Source organism: Stigmatopora argus, chromosome 13 (genome assembly GCF_051989625.1).
Source record: "Stigmatopora argus isolate UIUO_Sarg chromosome 13, RoL_Sarg_1.0, whole genome shotgun sequence".
In the NCBI taxonomy this organism is placed as follows: domain Eukaryota; kingdom Metazoa; phylum Chordata; class Actinopteri; order Syngnathiformes; family Syngnathidae; genus Stigmatopora; species Stigmatopora argus.
The window spans coordinates 13464659-13484195 of NC_135399.1; the positions used below are offsets into that span (position 1 = coordinate 13464659).

Sequence of the window (19537 nt, forward strand, 5' to 3'; positions counted from 1 at the left end):
GTTTAAACCTTTATAGAGGAAGTGACTATTTTTGGCAAGTAAAAATAATAATACCCAAAATGTGATATCCACATGTCAGGCATTAATTAAATTTTTTTAAAAATAATTAAACATAATATTCAATATTATTATTGGGTGGCACGGTGTTCAAGTGGTTAGCAAATCTGCCTAATAGTTGGTGGATAAAATAGATTAAGAAACTGTGGTATCATCTTCTTTCTCATATCTTAGAAGACTATTTAGTTATTTTCACTGAGCTGAATGGACAGATTATTGCACTAGCACGAGCTGCTTGATTTAAGTCCAACAATAAATCACAAAGCAAGTCTGCAGTGTAAAAGTCAGAGAGAAGACTATTTGCTCTGTGTATGCTTATATTACTTTTTCATATGATACATATTTCAAATACCAATCAAGCTCTACTCATAACTTAAAACTAATCTTACTTAGGCCTCCCAAAATAGATGGAAGAACGCCACTCCCTTTAGCAAGCCTAAAATGTTCCTCCAGTTTGATTGGACAACATACTGAAAAAAACTTAAAAATCAGAATGGCTTCTTTGCTTAATCCCTGCCTCAAGGAATAAATGTTAGTACCATAAACACTATCAAGATGATCCTCTATCTGATAGTTCTAGTTCCACAACATGTATTTTACATAACCGCTTATCTTGTGTAATTCACATCTTAAATAACCCTAAAAAAACAAGTACAGATAATGTTGCAATGTGGAGCTTATATTTCATTGGCCCTTGGTGATTGCTGAGACTAAGAACCAGCTCTATTATTAGTGCTTGACGGGAAATCCCATCAACTGGTTTTAATTCTATCCAAGCACTTCCTCACAGTAAATTGTGGAAAATACACAATATCTCTAGAATCCTCATTTTGTTATAAACCATTGATCAAAATAAACTACAATCATTAAACTCTGATATGTAACTGACCAACATACCAGAACTCATTGTACTAGACTTAAAATGTATGTGTATTTTTTAAGAAAAGCCCCATTGACACCTAATGCATGGTTTCCCCTGGTGTTGGACGTAATTAATAAATAGCATATAATAACATACCAGTCAACTTAACATCTTTATTTATTTTTCATTATTTCCTAGAAAGATTCTCTACTCTTTGGCTTTGCAATTTTTCTGGGGGGAAATCCTGCCAATGGTTAAACTGACTCATGTACGCTCATTAAATATTCATACTTAAAATGTCCAACATCGACATTAAATATTTGTAGATGTGCACTTAATGACACAATGAAAATTCTTGTTACTCTCCTCCATGTACACTCAAATGCTCTCAAAAATACATAACTTAAAATACAATAAAATCTCTTTAGTACAGTAACATTAATGTGATCTTGATTCTTCAACAGAGAAACTTCTATAATTTACATTTATGATGTACATTAACGACCACTATTGTAGATAAGCTGAAAGACTTGACCCGTTTTTTATACAACACCAGCTCTTTATAAATGAATCCATCATATGGGAAGATACTGTCCAGACACCCACTTGTCAATGAGTAGTGTGTAAAATCTGATAAAGACAAATGGGTGCACCAGCAAAAAGGGACAGCAGTGACCATCTACTGATTACTGCTCACTTTTATTGGCTTACCGGAAAAGAGGGGTCAAGGGGCATTCAAAATACAAAGTGGCAGCCGAGAGAGCACCTGAACTGTGTTTGCAATATTAGCCCTTCATGGTGCACTCATTTAACTCACAAGCTGTCATTGAAAGTACGAGACGTCAAAAGATAAACATTCACACCCGCATCTCCTAATTTTGAAAAAAATTACACCAACTGTTGTCAATGGCAGACATGTGCTAATGGTAAATAGAGTCTTTTTCATTTATTTTTAAAATGTACCACATATAGGCAATGTCCTTTTGAGGCTAAGTTTTTTATTTTATATTACCAAAAACGGAAATTGTGCAGGCAAAGGAAAGTTACTCCATGCAAGATGGCACACAGGAATGAAGTACAAGGCTCAGAATTTTTTGGCCTTTGTGACTGTTAAAAAAATATAACGTGCAGTGATGCAAACATGTAGACACCCACAGAGACTTACAAAGATGTACTGCTCTCTCCCCACCAAATCAATATATCAATCCATAAAAGCCTAACTAGGTGGCTTTCAGCTCGAATCCTGAGCAAAGCCAACAAGATGCCGCAAGACAAGGAAACAAAGGACAAGAAAACCAAGACAAATCTGTAAAATAATAATAAAAAAAAAAAGGTGACAGCAGTAAACAATCCCAGAGACGGCGGATATAGAAAGACATGGCTCTCTGAAGACACGTTTTTTGGCAGAGTATGCGACTGTCATCAAAGTCAAAGTTGCACGAGGGAGAGATTCAGACAATGGACTGTGCCAGTCTCCCTCAGCATCATGTACAAACACATTTTCAGGGGGCCGTTGTTCGTTCTAAGCCCCTCTGCCTGATTGTCAGCTTCTAAAGCCTAAATGCTGTTGGCAAGAAAAAGACTGCCAGGGCAAGTAAGAGCACAGAACTGAGGCTATGAGAGGTGGGCGGAGGAAGAAATAATTGGGGAAGAAAAAGACATTAAAAACTGAACATTCAACCGACAGCTGAAAAGTATTTGCTCCAAATAATAGTTCTGTGTGAAGGTCACTATAAAATTGTATTGGTTGTGTTTCTAACATTCTGGCACACATTTCAAACGCACTTTTGTGCATAAATTAATACATGAATACAGATATTCATTTGCTCATTACACACAGCTTTGGGCTGTTCCAATTATTACGGTAAAAGACAAACCATAAGTAGAATCACTTGTTTTTTTGTCCTATCAGCAATATGCATAATAGGTCCTATTTAAAAAGTGACTTCAGGAGAGACCAGCTGCACTTGAAAAGGTTTGGCTCGATAAAATATTAGTGGTGATTTCATGCTTTATCTTTTGATGGCTATCTTAATCATGCTGTAGTATTGAATTTCTATCTCTATTTACTCAATGGCTGCTATTGACTGGTCGATACAATAGCAGAGTGGCTAAAAAAATAGCTGTTTTTAGGTTGACCACACAGAAACTTTGCCTAACTACAACTTACAACACTGAAACTAGACCTAGGCATAAGTTTGATTTCATGAATTCAGGATTTTTTAGCGTAAATGATTAATTGTGCAGGTTTTCTTTAAGCTATGAACCTGTTTATTTTATTGTTGCAAATGAAAAATATATGAATAATGAATTCAAGAAAGACATTTTGTACTTTACCCTACATTTGTTTAGCATTCAATAGTTTTTAACCATTTACCTGGCAAATGACTATTTTTAGTAATTAAATAAAACAATGGGGTACTCTGGTTTCCTCCCACATCCCAAAAACATGCATGGTAGACTGGTTAAACACTCTAAATGTGTGTGTGTGAGTATTTTTTTCCTTGTGTTGTGCGATTGGGAATTTAGGGTGTCCCCTGCCGACTGCCTGTAGTTGGGTGGGATACACTCCAGCACCCCCCGCAACCGTTGTGAATATAGACGGTACAGAAAATGAATGAATTTCATTAATGAATGAATTGCGCAGCTTAACTGGAACTGTAGAAATGTGTCAAGAATCTTCCTACTCTTCTAACAACTTTAATCTGTAATGATATTATAAAGATGAACTTATTGTCTACCATTGATGGTAATAGTCATCGCATCCATTTAGACTCAAAGGTCACACAGCGATCAGTCAAAATGAATTGGATGACTATCACAAAAATTGATGCTGAAACCTGATCATTCCCGTCCAAATCGTTTTGATGTCAATAGCTATCAAAGGCAATGACTGAGTAAAAAAATCACTTGCAGTGTGAACTGCCATTTATGTCAGCGTTGTCTTCTCATATTCTACTAAAATGCGATACAATGTGATGTGGGTTATTTTCCAGACTGTGATGAAATATTTCCATCATCATCATCATAACACCATATGGAAAAAATGAGCATCAAATGTGTGTTGGTTTTTGGGGTGTGGAGGGGAAAAACAAGGGGGAAAGTCATAGAAAAAAAAACTGCATTCCTATCAAAAGCTGCTGATGTTATTCTTGAAAGCCCACCCAACTTTGCCCGCTCGTTTACCAACGTCACAGTTCTCCAAAAATCCTGGTAAATCAGGTTGGAAAAAAGGGGGGGATGAAGGGTGGGGGGAATGCAACTGAGCAGAATTTCGTGTGGACGAAGAATCCTTCCAGTAATGTCTGCTTTGCTACTTCACTTTAATCAGACCGCTGCATATTTACCGTTTCATGTATTTTTACAGTAATCCTCTTATTTTGTTCAAATAATACACATATACTGCATCATAGCATATAGCACTACTTCACTAAGACGTGATATATGAGAAATAGATTTGGATTAAAGAAAGAGGCCAAAATAAGAACCCACATATTGTATATATATATATATAGTTAGAAAATATATTTTGCCCAAGTGAGTTGAAGTATATTCCCTTACCTGCAGTGTTTTCAACAGTTGATCCTACATGGCTCTTATCTGCAACAGAAAAAAAAAACAATAATAAGGATTTCTGAAACATGCAGTGGAGCAAAGTTGAAGGTTGTTTTTATTAGGAGATGATCTCTCCTTGATCTCCACAATTTCCAAGGATGGTGTCCAACTTTCCAGAGTGTGAAAGTCCCTCTTCTCAAGCCCTCCACCAATCTTGTCATCAGACCATCTGATCTTTTCCCTGGGATGTTTAGTCAGCATCGCAGCTAGCATTCATCACCAGCCCTCACTTTCCCCTTTGAACATATCAATCTGGGCTTTCATCTGGAAGACTCCGCTTTACTTTTGCCTTTTTCCTTTCATGTCGTTACTTCAGCAACACTCAACTAAACCAGCTATGCTGTCTATTTTCCTCTCTATTGGACATCACTCCTACCATAATTGTCCCTAGTCATTTTTATACTTTTCACCTGTAAGAAAAGCATATTTGAGCCCTTTTTTGCCCTATGTGGTGAACAAACATAAAAAAACAACAACTGTAGAGCAGCACTCTGCCAAATACACACTAAAACCACAAAAACCAAGTAGTAAGTAGCTGTGTGCTACGAATATTTTCCTAATCAAAAGCAAGCTTAAAATGTAATACTAGCACTGTGCATTGATGTGTGCGTCTGACCACATCAGCTTGTGGCTAATTTTTATGACTGCTGCAGCCGCCTGGATTTTTGGCAAATCACTGTGCAGCTGCTTTGGTTTCAAGCTGATAAAGTGTAAACGTCCAGACCCGCAAAGTTGAAATGTCTCATTTCATTTGAAATTCAGTTGGCTCAAGCTTGTATAATGAGGCTTTTATTTTAATTGAAACATCCACTGGCATACAGTAATGTACAGATGATTAAATAGGATATAAATATTGTATTTTAAACTAGTGTCGATCATTAATAAAGAGAAATATTTGTAGACGGCAGCCAGTGAAGTAATGTAGATTGTTCCCTTATTTAAATTAATGGCAACTGTTCTGATGGCTTTAACGGTATTTCATGAATTGACTCAGACCATAATAATATCGCTTTTCCTTGCAAGGGAAAAAAATGACTTCAGTTCCCATTTAAAAGAACCTCTCCAAGTGTTTATCAGATAACCGCGCACATAAAAAATGATAGTTTAGCTTTGACAACCTTATACACAAACAGCGAATGCTACTACATAAAGCAATGGACCAAAAATGAGCATGATGTGTGACTTTTCTTTGTATGCATTAGATGTCAGTATAGATATATTTCTCAATGTGCTTTCCAGATGCATACAGTAGCCACTATGCACAGCTGAGAATATTTACATTTCCAGAATGTGAAATAAGAAGAATGCAAAGAATTTAAAACATTAAACCACCTACCAGTGTGTGGCTGGTTGGGAGTGGAGCCCAAGTCTATGCTCCGAGAGGCTTTGACATGCTGAGACTGAAGCTGGATGTCATATTGGGACAGAGATGCTTCCCTAGTGATAACAATCACAAGTCAGGTTTATCTTTTTCAAAGTGTTTTAATTATCTTAACCCAACTCACGTTTCCTGTAGGTAGTTATACTGATGAGCAGATGTTCTTAAATCTCCTCTATGTTCATTCTGCTCTGATTCTTCATCCATGTGAGCATACCTTGCAAATGACCCTGAAAAGTTTTGAGAATTGGAGGAGATTCGGCATTCTAAATTCTTGAAAAATAGTTAAACACATTTACTTTTAGGATTTTCTGTGATTTATGCATCAATAATGGATAAATTATCAATTGCTAGATTAGCTCATTTTATAGATGGTAAAATAAGTAGAAAGTATCGCTCATTGTCACAAGAGTCGCGGGGGTGCTGGAGTCTATCCCAGCCAACAACGGCCATCGGGGTGTCCCTGAATTTAGGGCATACATATTTTTAGAAATATACAATTTTTTACAAATACTACTAATGTTGTGTAATGTAAAATATAACTCATGTAAATTGAATTGAAATGAATAAAAACAGAAATATACCGTGGCTATGCCTCCAAGTAAAACTACACTACTACTCTAAACATTTTGGTTTCTTTTTAGGTTTTAAGCATTGTTTTTTTTCTTTTAGATCTCATCTCAGGACAAGCAATGTCACTGAGAAACTGCACAATTCAGAATTTTGCATGTGGATTATTAAAAATTTGAACATCCGTTCATTGCAACATTCTTAGCATCATTATCTTCATCTGAATATTCCTGTTTTTCGTCAAAGTGATTCATTTCTCCGCACTGCCAGCACCTTAATCAGCTCAACTGTCAAAAACACATTCTTGTTTCACCTCACTCGCACAAAAATCTGTTCTCACCGCCTCCCACTCTTTTGATGTGTAAAAGGCATTTGTTCTGTTAAAGATAAATCACCCGGAGCTTGCTCCAGTAGCAGATGTCCATCCTTTTCGCATTCACAGCACGCTTCATTTGCAAAGTGACATGGAGTTTGAAATACACACACTTAGTAGGAGAAGAGCCTGAAAAATGTCCTCACTGTTATGTGGATGTGAATGACACCATAGATGAGGTGAATTTGAAGAGTAAGGTCGGACATGTTTACCGGCTCTAGTGTAAACACACAAAACACACACACTAACCCATATTGATAAGACAGTTTGATGGCGTCGAACAATTCCAACATCGAAATACAAGCGTGCTTACTCTGCCACCCGCACATTTGCACACCCCAGACAGAGTACACACATTATAGCAAAGAGCCTCCTCACACACTGATACCGACTATAATTAGTATATTGTGGACACTCATGTGTGCTCATCCACCAAAAGAGAATAGGTGAAGAAGTTCAGCAATGGGAAAAAAACGAACACTGTACTCAAATAATAGCAGAAACTTGGAAAAAAAAAGCAAGGTGAAAAGGAATCACTTTTAATTAAGTCTTGATAGATGACAGTTTGGCTTTTGGTTATTTATAGTTTGTTTTATCTGAGAAACAGTGATTAGTTTGATTTTGATTATTAACTTGGAGACTATTTGACTGAGGTTTCTGAAAATGAAAAGCAAGCAATAAAGGCTGCTAAAACAAAGAAAAATGTAACATAAAGGCAGCTTTTGACGGCAAAGGACATCCAATTTTTTTGAAATGAAAATGAGTTCAATACAGCTTTCAAGCCGAAATCAACAAAAATTGTGTATTTTATGTTGAGATATGAAATGCAAAATTGCTGTCCTGTGTGCTACCATAAAAAGCCAATTAGGTCAATAAATCAGCAATGTGTCTTTTGTAGCTTCCTTGACAAACAACACTTTTGTATTCATAAAAAACATCTTTGTTCTCCTTGTTGGATAGGAGGCATTGCTATTGCTACTTGGGGGGGCGCTATGGTTTCAAAGCCTCGCTGATAAGAAAAATTCTATTGAGTCTGATTGGACTTGTAAAACCTACCCCACAGAGCAAATCGATGTACTCACCATCAGATGTGTGGAGTGTGCTGTTAATGTGATTGTTACTCTGATAAACCAATCCTGTGGGGCCATTCACTTGGTTCATCAACCCAGACAAGATCGGAGAGTTGTCAAAAGAGCGATTTGACAACTGGCTGAGTTGATCCTGAAAACGGACAAAAGATGATGCAAAATTCAGTCGTAAAATTGTTGGAAAATGATTTTTTCCAAGTGGACCAGAAGGTAAAACATTACTAGATGAAAAAAAAAACGAGGATGCATACTTTAAAGTTGGGAAAGTCATACAATGACAAAGAAGACAACTGCACTTGTGTAGACAGTTAGGCCTCTTAAGATGCTGATGAAAACAAATCAGGCATTTCAGCGTTGTGATATATTTTTGTCTGTTTCATGAGAGTTCTTTGGGAATTTGATTAGCATATATTTATAGTTTGTCTGGTAAGCAGAAACTCTGATAATTAACATATATGCATATGCATGTTTTTTGTCTGTCTCTCTTAAGAAAAATAAGTCAAACAAATATCCAAAAAGATTGTGTGTAATAGCTTTCAAATCTCCTCATTTCTTCCCTAAACACATCAATATTGACTGACATACTTTGGAAATGCAGTCCCAAAGTCTTCATATAAGAGGACAGCACTTCCTTTTTTACATTTGGTTGTTTTGTGTGATAATTGATCCCCATTTACAATTCAGATCTTAACATTGTTATGCTAAGCAGACTTTTGTACACAGCCTGTATTTCTTAAGCAACATAATATCTGTAACCAAAGGGCTTGGGTATATTTCAAGCGTTCAGGCTACACTACATAAAATGCCCGGGGCAGACAAAGTCACCATGTAGAATTTTAATGATTTAGGTTTGAAATATGGCTGGACAATTTCACTGTGTAGTTCGACCAAAAAAATCAACCTCTGTGATCAGTGGTGACATATATTTAGCAGTATGGTGGTGATCCAACTTTACTTTATTCTATCAGATAGCCAGCATGCCCTCAAAAATAGTGTGATGATGATACTTTTCAACCGGTTTATTAAACCACACTTAACACACAATGTTTAGACAAAAATCTCCTTTTTCAAACACCTGCTAAATGCTGTTTTTTCAAAATGGAAGATCCCATTCACGCACTAACAAACATTATCTCTGAGTTCCTCTTTTTCACGTTCAAAACTATTCAAACAAAAACAACGCCTTGGAGCATTTTCAATTGAGATTCATTAAAACAACCAGTTGAAAAATAGAAAACAGCATCTCTATTTTCAACCATTAATCCTTACAAGGTGGAGCTAATCATCTTTTTTTTTACATACTTAAGATGAATGCATTATTTAGGCCTGTTTAAGCCTATACATCTTAGCGATCATTGCCTGGGTGTGTGCATATGGTGTGGTGGTATGGTGGTTTCTATCAGAGAATTTTTGGAACATCCACAAAGAAAAGATGAAGGGGGGAAAAAAGAGCGCTACGGGGTTGAGTTAAATGCGAAAAAAATGAAATGTGCTAAAGATAAAGACATTACAGTGAGGGGAAGGGTGAAAGAGTTTGCATGAGAAAAGCTACCATGTATTTGTCCATTAATGTTCAATCTTTCAAAAAAAAGTTTTTTAAACATTACTGCTTTTACATTAATTAGGCTGTAGTTTTAAATACTACATCATTGTTATTTCCACCACGTCCCTTGTGTTTGCAAAATATCGACAATGCAGGAAAAAAGGGATTCGCACAAGCATTTTGTGCATGACATACATCATCTCCATTCAATAAAATCCTCTAACACCAATGCAAAAAAGAATGATGTACATTCTATCAAAGCTCAGTGTGTGTATAAGGCCCTTGATAGATTCCACACAGCGATACAGACTGGATCTGCTGAATAGCAGCTAGTCTGAAAAGAATATCTTTTTACTTGTAAAGAAAGGAGATAGAGGTGAGAGATGAACATCGAGCCACATGTGCATGCTCACAAAAGCACAAGGACAAAGGCAGTGCAAATGCTCTTTTGCAGTTAGCTGGTAAGCGCAAAAAGGAAAGCAGAGAGACAAGTGTCAAGTATAAATGGAGCTAAGAGCATTGCGGAAAAAGGCAGTCAACGGCTTGTGAAAAAAGATTTTTACTTTAATCCGTAGGGGGTGAAGAGATGGGAAAAGGAAACAAAGAAAAAAGGAAATCAATTTGGCTGTTTAGTGATTGACATTTTTACCTTCACAACTCTCATAACCACAAGCTGGATGGTCCCTCTTACGTTTCCCCCGTGTGACATGGAGCGGCGGAGTGTCTCCATGGCCACATGATTGGAGCAGCCAAGCAGCGACTCGCCATTTACGGCCACAAGCTGGTCATTGACGCGTAGGCGTCCATCCTGAACAACAGGTTGTAACACACAATTAGCTTACGAGTGCTGTTATGTTGTTTCATTTCATAATGCTTCTTTGTTACACTTAACTCTAGGACAGTGGTTCTCAAAGTGTTATAAAAGTACCAAAGGTGGTACACGAGCACCCTCTAGTGCAAGAATGTTAAATTAATCTTTGCAGGCCACATCGTAATAGTCTTCTTTCTGCCAATTACAGTTGCTACCATTCATCGATCGATTTGACGATCGAATGAATCGACGAGAATTTTTATAATCGATTCATTAAGACGGCGTTCACCTAAAACTTGTTTGAATCGTGTTAAATTCTGTCTACGGAATTTTGCACTACTTAGCGTAAATTATAGGAAAAAAAACACCTGAGATATGAATGAATTTCATTAAAGGATATTCACCTTGTAAGCAGCTCCTCCGTGTATAATGGATTTGATGAAAATTCCCAAGTCCTCACCAGTCTCTCTTGACTTGTTTCCTTTGAGGCTGACACCAAGCCCTGCTGAGCCAGAGTCATTGAGAGGCACCTCAAACATCAGTTGCTCTTTTCCATTTTCCAAAATGATGCCATGCTCACGGGGCCGGTCCTCTTTCTAAAAGTGAGAGGAAAACAGAAAAAGAGTAAGTCCAGTCTAATATTGGATTTTTTTAAAAACAGTCACCCAAAATAACCTTTCCTTCATTCTTTTCAACACCTGTTCCCCACAGGATTTAAGCAACAACAAATGAGAGCGGAATGCCCATTTTCACTCAAAATTGATATTAAAAAAAATAATTTTAAAAGAAATCACCAAATACGGCTTAAACAAAGCCCCTCTTTAAAAAAATACTGTACTATTGATCCAAAGACTCCTTGGTTTACAACGATCTGTTCCTATGGTTTCAAAATACACCAATTAGGAGCCAGTTAGTTCATGAAATGAGTTAAAATCTTTCTAGCCATCTTATCACTGCAAAATGTTCTGACAAAAATAAAAAACAAATGTGAAAATTCTACTGACAGGAACAGCCTGTTCCCTCCCTCCCCATGGTCGTGCTTGCTTTTCATCAACAAGGTTCCCCCCAAAGCTACAAGAGAGCGCATGTTAATCATTCCGTAAAGCTGGACAAAGCACAGCAGAACATTCATCATCAAAGTACAGTAAGCACATGTTCCCAAGCAACGGAACCATTTCCATTTGCAAGTTGCCTGCAGTTACAACCAGTACAGGGATAATCTGTCAGTCCTCAGCCTCAGGTGAATGCAGACATAATAGGCATCCATCATGTAGCAATTGCAAATGGGAATGTGTGCTGACAAGTAAAAGGTTCAACAAGATGCGAGATGGACCTTTTCAGGCTGACATGGCGGAGATAGCCTTAGAAATGAAGATGGGGCAAAACATTTTCTTTTAAAATATATACAAAAGCACTATATTTGCCCCGTTTACTGACATAAATACAAGGTGGCTATGTTGGGAGGTTGACAATCGAGCTACCAAAATTGAATATGTACGTTAAAATTGAACTTGTCCATTTGGCTATTGATTTTGATTTCTGTTATTGAATTGAATTTAATGTTTTTATGGTTATGTAGGCTTAAAGAAAGGCGATAGTGACAAAATATTTTTTGAAATTTATTATTTGGCAGGGTTGTTCACAGGGTTGTTGGAATTTTGCAATTAATTATTTTCACTTTAAAATGAATTAAAGAATATATTATATTAATTGATGTTGCTATTCAGTACAGGCCTTAGAAAATACTTTGGTTAAGATAATATTTCTCCCTGATCAGACCAACAGTCTAGACAGGATAGGAGGCGACAACCCCAGCCAGAAAGGATAAACATTAGAAAGAACTGCTGACAGATAATGGAACAGCAACCATTACATTTTACAAGAAACCGTCTTATTATCACCATATTCTATTTCAACATCCTAAATACTCGTAATATCTTATCCATGAATTCAACATGTTTGTAAAAGCAAAAGACATGGTTTTGTGGTACATTGTAAAGAACTTAAACCCACACTTGTAATGTAATGATTATGATCTCTTAATTTTATGTCTTTTTACTCTAAATATTACTTTAATTCCCTAATACTATGTTCCCCAGAATCAGTTTTGTGTTCACACAGATCTTCGTCCCTAAAAGTCACATTCTTCCTCTGTAATAGTTCTCAAAGTCTTCCCTCCTTCTTCTCCATCAGCAGTAATGGTGTTTTTTTTTAATAGAGTATTATCATTTCATGTTATGTATTTTTTTTAATATGTATTATTATCCGGATCTAAGTACTTTGACCTAAATTCTGATTGCTTGTAGATATTATCATATGATGGCAAGAAAATCTGTCTTTTGGCCAAATGTTTAACAATGGCTGTGGGTTAATTCACTTATTTACATAATTTTTGTATGCTTGCGTGATTTTGTGTTGGCTCTTATAGGTACTCTATCAAATGCATCTCATTAAAGACAAGATCTTTTAAAGTGAACTTCCCCAAGCTAGTCGTTTTACATTTAAATGGCTTCCCGCTATGATGGATCAGCTGGATTATGTACCATTAACAGGTCTCAGTGTGTCGAGTGGTGTGTTTGTTATTCATTAAACTAAGCATGACCGACCTCACATAAATTAGTTACACCACTCAACTAAAACACAAATAATTAAGACGTGTCAAATACAAATGAAACACAAAATATCACAAATGTTTTCATTTGGCTGACAATACAGTTACTTGCATATTAACCAATATGTCTTTTTAATTGTTTATGCTTTTAACTATTCCATTTGTGTCTGCCTAAATGAGGCCGCTATTGTCAAATCATTTGTCACACTTTCACAACAATTACCTTAATGCCAATGCCAAAGAGTAAAAGGTCCAACAAGGACCCCAGTTTAACGGTGAGAATTCTTTTTTTTCTTAAATGTACGGCCCAAATGGGAAAAAAAGGTAGACCAATAAGAAAAATGAAATGATTTACGGGGAGTGCAAAGCTGGATCTTTTAATAGCACTGCAATTATCTTCCTTTTCACATATATAAAATGTCAGAGCGGAAAATGCATGGGTAAACACAATCTACCCTGAAGAACAGTCCAAATACAAAATCTACGCTAAAACCCCCAGCTTCAACCCCTATGGCTCAGATGAGAATTTAGCAGGATCATGTTTTCATCTTAACTTCTTTTTGACTTTTCTTTTTTCTTTCTTGTTGAGGTCCATGTGTTTTATGTTAGATACACACATGTTAAAAATCTGTTTCGCACCCATTGAACCAGTTGGATAATTTGAACTGCTTCTGCACAATCGTTAGATTAAGACATTTTAGTAGCTAAAATGAATAAAATTAAATAATTGTTTGTATTAATTAAATAATATTAGTTTCGTTAATTACCAGTGGAAAGAGAAACACAGCTATTGTATGCATTGATGTTGATTCGACAATTTGTAAACATTTCATTACACAAAATGAAGCCAATGACGAATGTGCCAATAAAGTGACTAAACAGGGCCAGGAAACAACAAAGAAGAATTGTCATCTGACATCCCTTGAGAGAATGGAACCTCCTACAGAAACGAGAATTAGCCTTGGAGTTTGCGTGTGGTGTGTACGTGGACAGGTCTCTAAGGGAATATAACAGATGGGGAAATGTATATGAATGGTATTATGAGGTCACAACAGTGACACGACAAGTGAAAAGAAACATACACAGTAGTGATGTCAAGTATGAGAGAGCAGAATAAAGCAACTCAATATGCTGTCTTAATACTTTGTGCTTGTGTGTTAAAGTCAAATCAATATACGGAAATCTGATTAGTTTTCTTTAAGAGTGGGATTTTTTTCTAAGAACGTCGTTTACAGATGTGTTTACATATGTACAGTGGTCATTAAAATAATTTTATGGTTAGGTAGATGTGACTGGGCACCAGTATGTGTTTTGCTGCAGAAATAAAGTAATGTGTTTGTACTACATCGAACACAGATGTTAGCATACAACACCAGATGGTGGTCTAAAGTAAAACATCGCCAGTGGGGGAGGAGATCGGAAAGCGGCATCCATTGCCGCATCGTAGTTCTGGCTCAATATTCCGTACACAATCAACCAGCCGTGATATAGCAATATCATGCAAGTAATAGGCAGCCATTGATGGCCAAAGACAGCCAATCCATTTTGAGTTGAAGTGATGGCAGTGATCATTCATTGCCAGCCTCTCCCAGTCACATGATTGGACGTCTATCTCCGTCATGGGCACTGACAATCATTTTCTATTTGTTGTCTACATTCACTGAATAATCATGTCCAAAACATACAAACAGACGCACTGCTACTTTATTGACATGTTCAAGCTGACCTAAGCTCTTCTATGAGAAATTGCAGTTCGCTCGTATAATTAATCAGTTCTCACGATTAACTGTAATAGAGAGTCAATCCTTTCATTTTTCACAATCATTCTTCAATTTCCAGTCTCCCAGCCGAGCCTCATCGATCTGCTTTTTTCCAATTCAAATAATCACTGTGTTCCCCTTTTCCAAGATAACATTTGCATTTTAATTTGTCAAAGACTAAACTGCAAATGACATTTTTTGTGGTCCCAAATACCTCCTCAGAAAGAACAGAGCTGTGAAATTATTGAATATGTAAAGCCCCAAAGGCAAAAACAGCCCTTGAACTCCTTACCTGTAAAAAAAAAAGTGGCATCTCCAAACTGTTCCATAGTGTAAATGGATTAATAATGAATGAATTTCTGCAAGTGAAAATCATCCCAGAAGTAGATTCATTATCTGAATAGAGTTGCCCTCTTAAGACAACGTTAAAGTAATGTGCTATTCTATACTATTCTTCATAATAGTTATAATTTGTATGCATTGTCCACTACAATTTTAATTAAGCCCTGGATGAAAACCAAAAGACCGCTTTTTTATGTCATTTCACAAAGCAAGGTTGAAAACCATTTACAAGAAAAAAAGTAAAGAAAAAAGATAAGAAAGGGAATTAATTAATAGGCCTTTTATTCAGTGCGAACCCACCAATGATGTAATAACACTACTATGCACCACACAATCACATGCCATCCTTAATGACATTAGTTACTGTATGTTTTCTTATAGGCTGCGGAGATGAGGAAAAAAAACCTTTGTATACTCAATAAAAAGTGATACTGTTGATCAGAAACATAACTATGATTTGTGGAAGAAGTCATTTGGTCTTCAAATATAGCATTAATTAGACCTTACCATCTCGCGGGGAAGAAAAATGTCCTCCTGCCGTAGAACCACAAGACGCACACTTTCTCCATGCCGCGTGCTGCGCAGCATGCACACAAGTTCTTCTTGACCAACACCTGTAATATCTACGCCGTTGACCTAGAAACACAGATGACCAAAAAAACTAGCATAAAAATCAGGAATTTTAACAGTGGAGCAAAAAATGTTTTGTTCAATGACTATGTGAACCTCTAAGATGCGGTCTCCCGATTGCAAGCGTCCGTCTTTGACCGCCGCTCCACGTGGCAGAATGTTTTTGACAAGGATTGGACCTGGACTGTGGACTGAAGAATCTCTGGTTACGACTGTAAATCCAAGACCTTCTGAACCTGGAACAGTGAGATAGAATACATTTATTCAAGTAGGAATGTTGTGAGCCCAAGTCACACAGTAGAAAATAATGAACGCATGAATCATTTTTAAATCAACTTTAGTCAAGTAAAAAAAAATTTTTTGTTGCAAGTCAGGTTGTCTCTCAGCAGTGAGTCACTCGCAGGTTTGGCACTCTTTTTCTACCGGATGCTCTGTCCATTGAGAGAGAACATTTTTTGATGGAAATGTATGAAGCAAATCTATTTATGCCAGCAATGTATAATGGGAAAAAAACAATGAAATGGTTTTCCGTTAGATGACAGAGGGTACTTACAGTACCTGTGCAAAGCAGATACAGAACAAGCTGTTGGATCCTTTAATTGTATTGGCACTGGCAGATTTCCTAAATTTGTTAGTCAATTTGTCAATTCGAGGCATGTTAACATTATTTCAGGACATTAACATTTTTGCTGACGGCACATTGTCCAAGTGTTTAGTGCGTCTGCCTCGCAATTCTGAGATTGAGGGTTCAATCCCTGGTGGGTTCCAACCTTCCTGTGTGGAGTTTGCATGTTCGCCCTGTGCCTGCGTGGGTTTTCTCCGGGTACTCTGGTTTTCTCATACGTCCCAAAACATAAAAAAGCCTAGTGGATGGATGAGTGTGAAATGTTATCTTTCTCTTCATTCTCTGGGATTGGCTAGCAACCAATTTAAGGTGGCCATTTTTTTAACCATTCCCAAAGTTGTATAACAACTGGAGAACTAGATATTTAAACGAGGAAATGTGAAACCACATCTGTTTATGCTTTAAATTGTTTGTTGTTGTTGAATAAAGCCACCCCAAAAGAGAGCAGCAAAACAGTTTCTAATCTACTGCAGTTGTTATTGGGTAGACGAGCAAAAACAATGTGACTGACCATACCACATTTTATATGGTGGTGAGGTGAGAAAATTACTTCAGTTTGATTGCCAGCAAACTTTTGCCCCTATGCTTTGTGCTGCACATAAGATATAACTCAGTTCATTGCTGTAAAACAGTGGCTCGTATCTGCAAAGAGTTCAGGTGTGGGGCAAAAAAAGGGGAGGGGGGGTGCAGTATAGAACTGTGAAGCATAAATGAGGTCTAAGTCTAACGCAGTAGAAGACTGAATGTTCTGGAAAGAGAAGTGAGGAAGATTAAAATACTAATCAGTGGAAAACAGGCTGGGGCGCGTGTGCACGCACACAATGTGTAGGAAAGCACTCAAACATGAATGCCAATGCCCAATACACAGAGACCAGTTGTGTGTTTTATAGACCTCATTTAGTCCGGTCCCTTTAGCAGTGCCAAGTCAGCAGTTTGGTCTGCTATGAATTCATATCAGCAGAAATGAACAGATCAATAAAGACTTAATAGACCTTGAAGAGAACAAGTCAAAAAGATGAAGAGAGGAAAGAGAACCAGGGACAAGAGAGAGGAGGAAAAAGCAACAACATTGAACACAATCTAAGATGTGTGAGAGATGAATAGGATCAATAGTAACATGAACGTCATCGATAATGGTAACAATGAATTATCTCAGGAAACTGATAGAATTAAGTTTTTGACTACATTCACATTTTAAAATGATTCAGTGTGACCATAGGTGATTTCATTTTTTTAGCAAGAGGTGGCTATTGTCAGTCTGCTTTTTTTTGTAAAGAGGGGTTTAGTAAAAGCCTTTGCCCAAAAAGTTTTTTTTTCCTTCTTCATCCATGCTTCACCAAGTAGTCTCTTTGCCATATTAATGCATCACATGTATTCCTTTACCAGGTATGAACTAAATATATATAGGCAACATTAATAACATCATCAATGTCCATGTATGTGGACCCCTGGTCTTCATGTTTTTTTTGTTAATTACTAGAAATACACAAGGGGTATAAGAGAAAATATATAATAATTTAATTTGTCTTGCGGACTTTAGTATTCGAATTAGAGATATTCCCAGTCAAATTTCATAATGACTGAAAAACTTGGTTGAAACATGAAACAAGCATTACAACTAAGATAATATTACATTAGCATGTCTTATTTAAGGTCTTTCCATAGTTTTCAATGATATTATCATGTTTGTTTTTATCGCCATAGTAGTTAGAAACCATAGAATTCAATTAAAAAATATTGTGTAGCAGGTCTCACCTTTCTTAAGGTCAATTCTCAATCTCCTGCCACCTTTCTGATTGGCCATCAAGTTGGACAGGGTGGGGCTTTTTTCAGAAAGTGAGCTCTCACTCCCTCCTTTCATTCTCTACATAGAGAAAAAATATATATAAACACCATAATAGGAAATGAAATGTCTTGAAAATGTATGTCTATTGGTTTAGACTAGAACTTAGCAGAGTAGTTTCTATTTGTTTTGTTTGTTTTCTTGTGTCCTGAGATGGAATAAGGTTAACTTGGAATAGAAGAAGTTAAGACTCACAGCAGTTTCTAGAGAGTTCGAGTCCTCTGCCACTCGTACAACTGCACTCTCTTGAGGTTTAAACACAGGTTTAGCTTTGACAGGCGGTGGTAGTTCTTTAGTTTTGGGAATTCGGGGACTGCTGTCAGGCGCGCCATTGTTGCTAAACAGCTGACCTATCAAACCCTTCTCAAAGCGTTCTCGGTTGGATGAGGGGAGTACTTCCAAAGACACCACGGGGGAGTGCATTGCCTGCCGAAAGATTTCTTGGGCTCTAAGAGAGGAAAATGGAAACAAAGGCGAGAAAAATACACAATGTATCATTAGAGATAAAAAAACAATTGACTAAATAATCATAACAACCTCTTGTATCGAACAATATAAAAATGACCAGAATAGACCAAACATGTTGGATTTGTTAAACTCAAATAAAAGTAACAGCTTGTGTGTTTGTTTTTAGAGCAAATTGAATGCGTTTGATAAAATATCAGTTTCTATAGTTGCATCGGGGTAAATTTAGATCATTTTTATGCCTGTAAACTAAAGATGATATTTAAATTATATAGTTTATTGCCTCTCTTTACAACACTTATATTGGTCCTGTAATTTTAAACAACTAGGTTAGCTTCCCAAATGCATCAAATGTGCCTACTTGACGGATCCATTACAGATGTGATAAACTCTGACAAATACTGAGTGTCACCCTTCCAATTTCAAATAGATTGGACATCTACTAGTGACAAAGAAGTTTAAATTCATAGTAGCGAATGAAGAGAGCCACATGATTGCATGTCCACAATCTTCAATTGCACTGGAGGAGATCACAAAAAACTGTAGTAAACTAACTGGCTAAAAGTCTTGTCCTTGAGATCGGTATTGTTGATCTTGACGATGCACTCCTCCTCCTGGAACAAGCTTTCCTTATATGAGCGACTTTCTTCTTCCACTCCACGTATGTACAAGCCGAGAGATCTGTGTGCAAAGTAGCCAATGAAAAGAATTTCATTAAATATAAAAATGTTTGTCTTATTTAGGTTTATTTGGGATAACTCACCGTCCACTAAGAGATGAGCAGTAAGGAACCACATGGATTCCCAAAGGACTGTCCCCTCCTATGATCTCCACCATCCTGGTCAGGCTACATGAATTAAAAGATAAATTACTTTACCATTTCATTCATGAAAGTGACTATATAAAAAAATCTTTCATCCAACCAAGAAAGAAAAAATACTCCATTTTATTTCATTGGGAGTCA

The 19537-nt window shown here is 36.8% G+C and overlaps 1 protein-coding gene across 1 annotated transcript in view; it reads right to left on the minus strand.

Annotated features, from left to right (window-relative positions):
- LOC144087145 (partitioning defective 3 homolog B-like) overlaps window positions 1-19537 on the minus strand; it is a 79468-nt gene that overhangs the window by 40611 nt on the left and 19320 nt on the right. Inside the window, exons 7-18 of the mRNA XM_077617487.1 lie at window positions 19337-19420; window positions 19129-19254; window positions 18304-18556; window positions 18021-18129; window positions 15737-15876; window positions 15518-15646; window positions 10702-10893; window positions 10136-10294; window positions 7938-8076; window positions 6040-6142; window positions 5871-5971; window positions 4481-4519 (exon numbers count right to left, since the gene is read on the minus strand). Coding sequence (XP_077473613.1) covers window positions 4481-4519; window positions 5871-5971; window positions 6040-6142; window positions 7938-8076; window positions 10136-10294; window positions 10702-10893; window positions 15518-15646; window positions 15737-15876; window positions 18021-18129; window positions 18304-18556; window positions 19129-19254; window positions 19337-19420 — 1574 coding nt within the window. The remainder of the gene's footprint in view (window positions 1-4480; window positions 4520-5870; window positions 5972-6039; window positions 6143-7937; window positions 8077-10135; window positions 10295-10701; window positions 10894-15517; window positions 15647-15736; window positions 15877-18020; window positions 18130-18303; window positions 18557-19128; window positions 19255-19336; window positions 19421-19537) is intronic.